Genomic DNA, 9,340 nt, shown 5'->3' with positions numbered 1-9,340 from the left:
ACGTCCTTGCGTACTATTTGATATCTTGTACTTTGCGTTTTGCGGCTCGTACTCTTGTAACTTTTAGACGTTTCTCAGCAATAATTTGAACCACTTAGATTGTACTTTGTATTTTTTAGCTTTTTGGTCATTTGCGTCTTCAAATCGTCGAATCTGTCTTTTGTCTTTACCTTTTATTATTTAAACGAATATTACTCGTAAATAGAACAATTGCAATTAAAAGCTTGTCTTTCTTGAAGGATAATGCTATGAAATATGTGTTCGTTTTTAGCATTATCAATATCAGTTCGAGGTTTTTAGAAAACAACTACTTATGTAGGATAGAAATTAAGTAGGTGTGATATATGTGAGATTGATTGCTGGTAATTCCGTATACTAAACAGGTTTCACACCGGCTTAGAAGGTACACTTTTGAATCTTCATCATTGATGTTTGGTTAGGATCGGGATATCATGCACTAATGAACACATTCTGGATTGATAATAACAAATTATCATATATGTGAGTACCTTGTGGATGTCCAAACACATGTGTTTTACTGATATACACTGGTCAATATAGTGATATTCATCGCTATATTTATGTTTTTGAACAATTCCATATTTTGTGTTTGTCTTTGAGTCGACATAACATTTATACATAAACACTTTTTTTGATTAAGAGTCACCGTGCAACGCACGGGCTCTTAAAGGCTAGTAATATAATATAATATAATAACTTGTATACATTAGTCGATCTCAACCGTCCATCTCCATATCATCAGATCATACGTCTCTGATCGCCACATGGCATAATCTAATTAGATAGTTGTATACGGGTCCCACTAATATCGTTTTTACTTTATCCATCCCCACCTTACTTACAACCCAACCCCTCTTCTCGTGCCTTCCATATCTCACGATTTTTTTTAGTCTCCCGCGAACACAAATTTCAGTTTCGTTGGTTGCCGCTCTATTCGTTGAATAATGCAAAAAATAGACGAAATATTGAAAAAATAAAATACCAAAAATAAACCCTAATTTTTCAAATTCGATCTTCACGGTTAGTTTCTCGCCCTTCTCTATATTTCAATTTCGATTACAGATCTATATCTATTATTCTGTATATACGTATAGATAGATACAATAAGAATTCAGATGCTCGATTTATGATACATAGATGCATGGAAATTGAATAGTTTATTGGTGAATTGAGATTACGTTTGATTGTGTTATCACGGTACATAACTAGATATAAAAGCTATTTCGTTCTCTGAATTAATATTTTAAGAAATGGATTTAGATTGAATAACGGAATTGAAGTTGTTTACTAAAGAACTGAATTCTGAGAAGTTGAATATCGCATAATTAGTGTTAGAGGTTGAATGTTGTAATTGAGTTTATTGAAAGAGTAACACGGGGTTTTAGATGCTATTGTAGGAATTAGGGTTTTAGCTTGATTAATTGGTTTGGAATGGTGTTGCTATAGATAGTGAATTAATTAACGTGTGATAGTTTTGAATTTGTAGAGTAGTAGTAACATTTTTGGGATGGGAGAAGGGGAGGTGTGTGTGGCGGTTGTGAGTAATTCGGTGGATATGGAGAGTGAGAAAATTCAACAAAAGCGTGATCATCAGTGGCTATCCGGTAATTCGGATATGGGGCCTGTGGCGAAAAAACAGGCTAAAGAGGGTTTAGTTGAGGTTGAAGTAGATGCTTGTGTTAGGGATCAGTTGGAGTTGGTCATAGTTCCTATTGAAGAAGAGTGTTTTGATAAAAAGCTGCCCACAGAGGGTTTCAATGGTATTAAGCTTGACCCTTGTGTTGAGCAGAACGTTAATGAAACTTCAGATAAATTGGAACTAGTGCCTTGTGATAAAATGCAATTAGCAGAAGCTATAAACGACCCCGTCACTTCTAATGAGTGTTTGAACGTGGAAAAACAATATATATCTGAAAGCAAACAAGCAACAGGTAGTGTTAATTATCTTGGTGTAGATTCCTTTTTTGAGCAGCCAGTTAAAGATGGTTCAGACGACATGAGGCTAGATTCTTTTGGTGAGATGGAACCGAAAGAGGCTTTGGATGAGAGTGTTTCTGAGTCTTCTGTTCAGAAACCTATCATAGAATGTTTGGGTGAAATGGAAACAGAGGCTTGTATCAAGATGCAACCAACTACGGATTTAAACGAGGGTGTTACTGAGTCTTCTGTTTTGCAACCTGTCAAGCCATGTCTGAGTGAGACGGAGATGGAAACTGAGGCTTGTGACAAGATGAAACCGGCAGAGGCTTTGAATGAGGTTGAACTGGAGCCTTCTGTTCAGCAACCTGTCAAAGAATGTTTGCATGAGATGGAATTAGATCTCAGTAGAAGGAAGAAGATTGCACAAGATTCAACTTATTCTGTAATAGAGCCTGCTGTTATAAAGCAGATAACACAGGCCTTGAATGATGCTGAGTTGCAGTTTTCGGAGGATCAGTCTGTTAAAGAGTGTCAACAAGATATAGTAGTAGATCCATGCATCAAGAAGGAGATGATGGAGGCTTCAAATGATGATATCTGTTCTGAGGTTTCAAACCCTAATGTATCTCCTCGTGATAATTGTTCTAGTTTTCACACTGCTAATAGCCAGCCTAATGTATCGGGCTGTTCTGGTAACTTGAGTAGCGAAGGGAGCTCGAGCCAAGAGGAGCAGGGCACAAATGACGCATGTATGGTGACAACGTCAGATGTTGTACTCGAGGTTCCAAAGAATACCAATACTTTATATGGAATTAGGAAAATTACATTCAAGTTCAGCAAACGGAAGGAAGACTATGATAGTCAATTAACCGTTTCTGCTGTGAAGGGCATGAGCAATGCATTCAATAATGGGACTCATAAGGTACCTAGGGTTACACATATTAGTGAGCAAGGTTTGCATGAACTTGGTGATTCTCTTTTATACCCTCCAAATATGGAAGTGATGCCTGAGCAAGTTGTTCCTGATGGTTATCCTACTAATGTGAAAAAGCTCTTATCAACTGGGATTCTTGATGGAGCAAAAGTGAGATATATATCTGCTGTGGTAAGGCACATCTCTTTTTTTTTAATCTATATATAAATTTAATGGTAACAGAATTTGAGACTTGTATATCTTTTTTATAAAACCAGGGGGAGCTTATTGGAATTGTGAAAGATGGTGGATATTTATGTGGCTGTGATACATGCAATTTTACTAATGTAAGTTTCACTTGTGTTTCAAAATGGTATATTTTTTGGATTCTATTACTATGCTTAAGGGCTGAATGATGGATTCAGGTTCTTCGGGCTCATGAGTTTGAGGAACATGCGGGTGGAAAAACTAGGCATCCTAATAGTCACATATATCTGGAAAATGGCAAACCTATATACAGTATAATTCAGGCGATGAAGACTGCTCCATTTGGTACAGTTGATGAAGCGATAAGAAACGTAGCTGGTTCGTCTGTCAACGAGGAACTTCTTCAGGTTTGGAAAGGTGACTGATGGCATGATTTTTTATGAACTTAAAGCATATTTATAGATTATTTGGAGATACTGTAGGTAGATAAGGATAATGGCATCGGAAAACATGTTATTTTGGATACTTTAATACTTACAGATTTATTGCTCTCTCCTTGCTGTTCCAATTCCGTTTGCATTTTCTTTTAATTTGCAGGGAGTCTGCAAAGAAACATGGATTGGGCTAAGACAGACAGCAACCATCATATGAAGCTTATGAACTTGTATCATTCGACAAGGTGCAGACTACCCCTCTTTCATCTTGCTCTATTATACAATCTTATGTGCGAACACGTGTTCATTTATCCTTTCCTTGTACACACTAGCATTAAACATGTTTCCAAGCTATAGGATACTCGTGTCTGGTTCTTTGGTCTATGTTCTAATGCGTGTAGTGTGTACTTGGGAAATTTGTATGCAGTATACAAATTTAATATCATATTTGGAAAAGCCTTATGACATGTATTAATTAGTTTAGACTATTTTATGACTATGGTGCAAATTGGATAGAATAATTAGAGTTGGTCTTCTTGCATAGTTGCACCATTATAAAGTTAAATTCACTTGACCCTGTTTAATTGCTCCAGTTTAGCGTTTGGGTTTATCTGCCTTTTTACACCCACAGTTACATACATTATGGTTTTCTGAAAATATCCTATAATGGTCAAATTGAAAGCTGGGAATATCGGTTTCTATAATTTTAGATTTCTTTTTTTACTATAAGGTATTGTGTATTATAATGTGTTGTCCATACTTTTGCGACTTCTTGCCGAAAGATATTTGTGTGTTCGGTTATTGATCTTGATTACTGTCAGGCTAGAATGGATGATCTTAGTTGGAAATGAGAATTTACAACTTTTGTTCTTGTCCGAAGATATTTGCGCACATATGGTTTTGGATCTTAGTTACTGTTAGACTACAATTAATGACATTTGTGGTATACTATATAGTATTATAGTATGAACTTAGTGAAGTTTTTTTTTTTTTTAATTCTTTTAGCTGCACCAGTGACATGAAAGAAGATGGTTTTAGCCCATACAGTTTCTCTCATAAGAGTTTGGCTTTGCAACCTCGATCTTATGCTGATGAGTTCACGAAAGAGCGAAAATGCCTGTTTAAGAGGTATGTATTCTCCGTATCTCTTTTTCCTTGTCATATCTTTCCCCTCTCTTTTTCTCTCCCTCACTCACATACGGATTGTATCACTTATACATACACATAGATGTATATATGTATGTATAAATAGGATCCATTGGAAATGGGTGATATCTACCTAGACTTATAGTTGAGTGATTGGCACCAAGAAGTGTACAATTTTGTTGAATTGGAGTTTTGTATGCTATGTGTGTCAATCTTCTTTTCCAAGCTTGATAGGCAGTAGGCCCCTTTTTTTCGTTTGCTTATGTGTATACAATCACACAATATCTTACGTACGACGTATTGATAAACAAAGAGATCATGTTACTTGTATAAATTTTCACGTACACAAATCATTTCATCTACAATGTGTCAATAAACAAAGAGAAATGGTTACATGTAAATGATCTGAGAGAGGGGCCTTGCAATGCGTTTATGGGTGCACTCTACCCGTTTGTTGCTATACCTTTGGTTGCTCAGGAGTTTACGAGAGTCAAAAAGGCGACCCATCTACCTAATTTGTTGCTATCGGACTTATTTTGTTATATATATGTATTCTTTTGTGTATATACATATTTTTTTTTCATCCGGTTTCACATTTATGTTACAGGCCAAAGTCGTACAGCTCCTGCACTGCAGTTGAAGCTAAACGAAGCTCTGAAGGTGGCCATAAGAAAAGGTATAGTCTGTATATGCAGATCCAGTTAGTTATATTAAAATTTTATATATGATAATGTAACTTGTACCACCTTATAGCCCAGTCCAGGGGCTGTAAGTTAAGTTTTAAGGTTTCATGTTGTGGCATATGCAAAACATGTTCTTCCCATTGCCCTTATCTTGAACTAGACAGTGATCAAGTGTTTCTTACTGCTATTACTATTTTGTTTTCCCCCGTTATGTAAGAAAAATGTTGCCCTCATTTGTATATGATGACAGGGATAATGATCTGCACCGTTTACTATTTATGCCAAACGGACTTCCAGATGGGACTGAATTGGCTTATTATGCCAGAGGGAAGGTGAATGTTTTTCAAACTGAATATTGGATAATTCTTATATTGATACACATGTATCTTTTGCTAAATAATCATATAAATATTGCAGAAAATACTTGATGGTTACAAGCAAGGGAACGGTATAGTCTGTAGCCATTGTGACACCGAGGTAAACATTATTTTTTCTTCATACCATTTGTATTTCGTATGATTATGAATTATGACATTAACTTCTATTTTTTTTTTTATATATAAAACAGATTAGTCCATCACAGTTTGAAGCTCATGCCGGATGGGCTGCCAAACGTCAACCGTGAGTGGTGTTTAAGAAGAAAATTCCAATTCTAATTGGATTTTTGAGTGCTTTTTGTGAATCTAATAGCCTTGTTTTATTGCAGGTACCGGCATATTTATATTCCTAATGGGCTGGCACTTCATGATATAGCTTTGTTGCTTGCAAATGGTCAAAGTATCACTACTAGCAATAGTGATGATATGTGTGCGGTATGTGGAGATAGAGGAGAACTGGTTATATGTGATGGATGCCCTCGTGCTTTTCATGCAGGTAAAGCAATAGTTACTATTGTACATTTATATAATGTTGTGTATTACCTTCTCATACGTTCGTCATGTCAACATGATGTCATCATATATGTATATCCTATATTACAGTGATTTATTTTTATAATATTGAAAGCTTCATACCTTAATGTGCATTAAGATTCTGTTCACATGCGTCTCTCTATGTGCCTGCAATTTAACATCTTGGAATGTAGATGAGATGCAATTTTTTTTGTGTTCTGTCCAAACCTACATGCCACATGTTTTCATGTATACGTATCCACTCTAATGTTATGTGTTCAATGTTATCTTCATATACATACACATATCTATGGCCATAATTAAACTGGGATTTCTCTTTCTTAGTTTATGTTATGTCGGCTATTTAAAATACTAAAATAATAAAATCCTTTACCTAATAAGGTTAATGATCATCTGACTTCGGTCCGGACTGATGCAAGCTTGCCTTTCAAAAAAAAAAAAATAAAAAAAAAATGATCATCTGACTTGCAGCTTGTTTGGGACTGGAGTGTGCTCCTTCTGAAGATTTCCGCTGTCCATACTGTAGAGACATTAATGCTTCTGGTAGAAAAGCTACTTCAGAAAACAGGCCGATCGTTATCCGACTGACTCGTGTTGTTAAAACCAGAGATTACGAAACTGGTGGTTGTGTTATTTGCAGGTTTGTTGATGTCGGCTCAAATCTATCTTATTTTTTTTCAGTCTTTTTTTGTTTAATTTGTTAACATTATGTCATCAGTGCTGGTATTTATGTACTGGATTTTGTTTTCAAATATTCAACTTGTATTATATATTTACTACAGCACAGAAAAGCATTTAAATAAACGGTTTTGAGGACTATACAACATAACTTTTCATGCATTGTTCAATTCTTTTATACTTCTATCTTATTATATACTTTTGCTTAGAATATACAGAGTATATTTTAGACTTGTTTCTTGCAAATGTTTACACTTTATAAGTTTTTATTATACTGAACCATCCATTTTTTGTGTCTCTTCACCAGGGCCCATGATTTCAGTGTAGCTGACTTTGACGATCGGACAATCATGTTATGTGATCAAGTATGCATAATCCTCTTTTGAACTGTTTACTTCATCTTTTGTTGTTATATTGTAATATATTTGGTTTGTATACTGCCTCAGTGTGAGAAGGAGTACCATGTTGGTTGTCTAAGAGAAAGTGGGGCATGTGATTTGAAGGTAAAAAAAAGCTATAAACTCTTTTTTGATTTATTGAACATACACATGTGTTTTTGGGTAGATAAAGATCAGGCATTAATTATTCAATCGTAAACAGGCACTACCATCTGATAAATGGTTTTGTTGTGATCATTGTAATATGATTCATGATGCTATTCAAGATGTGGTTATCAATGGAGCAGCTGTAATTTCAGGTTCAATATTGAACACAACAATAAATAAGAAACACATTGAAAAACGGATACTTGGTGGAGCTCCAAATGAAATCAGATGGCGTATGTTAAGTGGGAAAAGCCGATATCCCGAACATCTTCCGTTGCTATCAACGGCTGCTGCCATTTTTCGGGTAATTTCTTTTACTGTTTAATATTCTTTCTAATATGTTCTCTGTGAGTGTAATTTGGTTCCCAAGTCATCATTTAAAAAGCTACGTGGTATCCATTTGCAGGAGTGTTTTGATCCCATTGTTGCAAGATCAGGCCGTGATCTCATACCTGTAATGGTATATGGGTAAGTTTTTTTACGATGTGCTACTCTGGATCTTTTAAAATATCGATAATGATATAAGATTTTCATTCTGGTCCTTGAAATTTCCAGTTTTTGTTACTATTTTCAAGCAAGCGTTTGTTTTAACTGTCATCCCTAAGATATGTTTTCAGTGAAGTTCTGCATGTTGAGTTTATAAAACTGATTTTACTCATTTCTTGATTTGTTCATATTCGAGCCTACAAAACAAACAATATGCATATTTTTTGGGTTATATCAGCCTGTTATTTCTCAACTACTGACCTGAACAGGAATGCTTTCGTAAATGATAACCAAGATTTTCTAGCTATAGGATTATAAATAGTTACTCATGTTCATACTAATAGTAAAAGCTACTTGTATTACTGTATTTTTTCAAAGATTGAAGAGTAACCAGTTTCGCTATTCATGTGTCTAATGCAGGAGAAATATAGATGGACAAGAATTTGGAGGAATATATTGTGTTGTTCTGATGGCCGGGTATATTATTATTATTTCAATTTAATAATTTGTTTTTTTCCTTGTAACTTTATTTATGGTCTCGCATTTTTTTGGTTGTCGTGCAGGTCAATAGTTGTATCAGCAGGTCTTTTGAGAATTTTTGGACGCGAGGTTGCTGAGCTTCCCCTGGTGGCCACCAGTAGACAACACCAAGGGAAGGTAAGTTAGTTTTTTTCTATAAGATGTTGATGTTCAACGATTTAGTTGAAAAATATTTTCTATGCATAATTGTGTTATATTGTTATTTTGTTAAGGCTTTTAAAACGCATAAATAATTGTTCAAATTCTTTGCTTGTAGGGATATTTTCAAGCTCTATTTTTTTGCATTGAGGAGTTACTTATGTCATTGGGTGTTGCACTTCTTGTGCTTCCTGCTGCTGAAGAGGCTGAATCGATATGGACTAAGAAATTGGGCTTCAGAAAAATGACTGATGACCGGGTAAGACTTTTTAATAGGGATATTCTAAGTCTCTTGTTTATTAGGTGAAAGACTTTTTAATAGTTGTATCTTTCATTTACATTCATGGTAGGTAGTGTCATAATAAGATAATATTGTACCAACTTGTATGCATTTCAGTATACACAGTACGCGAGGGACATTCAGCTCACGATATTCAAGGGAACGTCAATGTTAGAGAAGGAATTATGTCGTCCTACATTGTGACCTCGTTTATTCTTTTGTTATCCGAAGTATAACTGCTGATTGTGAATTATTATTAAGAGAGATTGCAAGTGATGCACCAGTCATATCGAAGCATAATACACAAAATATACGAAGTTTTGTTTTTAGTTTTGATAGGTAGTTTGTGAATTATAGCTGTTGTCTTCTCTTGTATTTGGAGCATGAAGTAACTTGAATAGTTAAAGGTCGTGCTAATAAACAAGAGAAAATTGGGTT

General features: G+C 35.1%; 1 protein-coding gene across 1 annotated transcript; it reads left to right on the top strand.

Moving 5' to 3' along the window:
- The first annotated feature begins 1,022 nt into the window (after nucleotides 1-1,022).
- Nucleotides 1,023-9,340, top strand: LOC139896108 (uncharacterized). Its single transcript, XM_071878691.1, has 20 exons — nucleotides 1,023-1,041; nucleotides 1,508-3,046; nucleotides 3,133-3,201; nucleotides 3,280-3,478; nucleotides 3,659-3,740; nucleotides 4,501-4,623; nucleotides 5,249-5,317; nucleotides 5,575-5,656; nucleotides 5,742-5,801; nucleotides 5,893-5,945; nucleotides 6,031-6,197; nucleotides 6,707-6,875; nucleotides 7,221-7,278; nucleotides 7,360-7,416; nucleotides 7,514-7,762; nucleotides 7,865-7,926; nucleotides 8,365-8,421; nucleotides 8,508-8,601; nucleotides 8,741-8,881; nucleotides 9,020-9,340. The coding sequence occupies exons 2-20, from the start codon at nucleotides 1,529-1,531 to the stop codon at nucleotides 9,104-9,106; spliced, it is 3,396 nt and encodes a 1,131-aa protein (XP_071734792.1). The 5' UTR covers nucleotides 1,023-1,041; nucleotides 1,508-1,528; the 3' UTR covers nucleotides 9,107-9,340.

This window comes from Rutidosis leptorrhynchoides, chromosome 3, assembly GCF_046630445.1.
Source record: "Rutidosis leptorrhynchoides isolate AG116_Rl617_1_P2 chromosome 3, CSIRO_AGI_Rlap_v1, whole genome shotgun sequence".
Taxonomy (NCBI): Eukaryota; Viridiplantae; Streptophyta; class Magnoliopsida; order Asterales; family Asteraceae; genus Rutidosis; species Rutidosis leptorrhynchoides.
Note: the sequence above shows the minus strand (reverse complement) of the source record. Positions and strands in the feature narration are given on the sequence as shown.

What these genes read in the sequence shown, in the direction of transcription:
- LOC139896108 (XM_071878691.1), top strand. Translation starts at nt 1,529, where the DNA reads ATGGGAGAAGGGGAGGTGTGTGTGGCGGTTGTGAGTAATTCGGTGGAT. An exon ending in CTTATTATGCCAGAGGGAAG is followed by an intron (nt 5,657 to 5,741) that starts GTGAATGTTTTT and finishes TAAATATTGCAG; the next exon opens with AAAATACTTGATGGTTACAA. An exon ending in TGGGCTGCCAAACGTCAACC is followed by an intron (nt 5,946 to 6,030) that starts GTGAGTGGTGTT and finishes GTTTTATTGCAG; the next exon opens with GTACCGGCATATTTATATTC.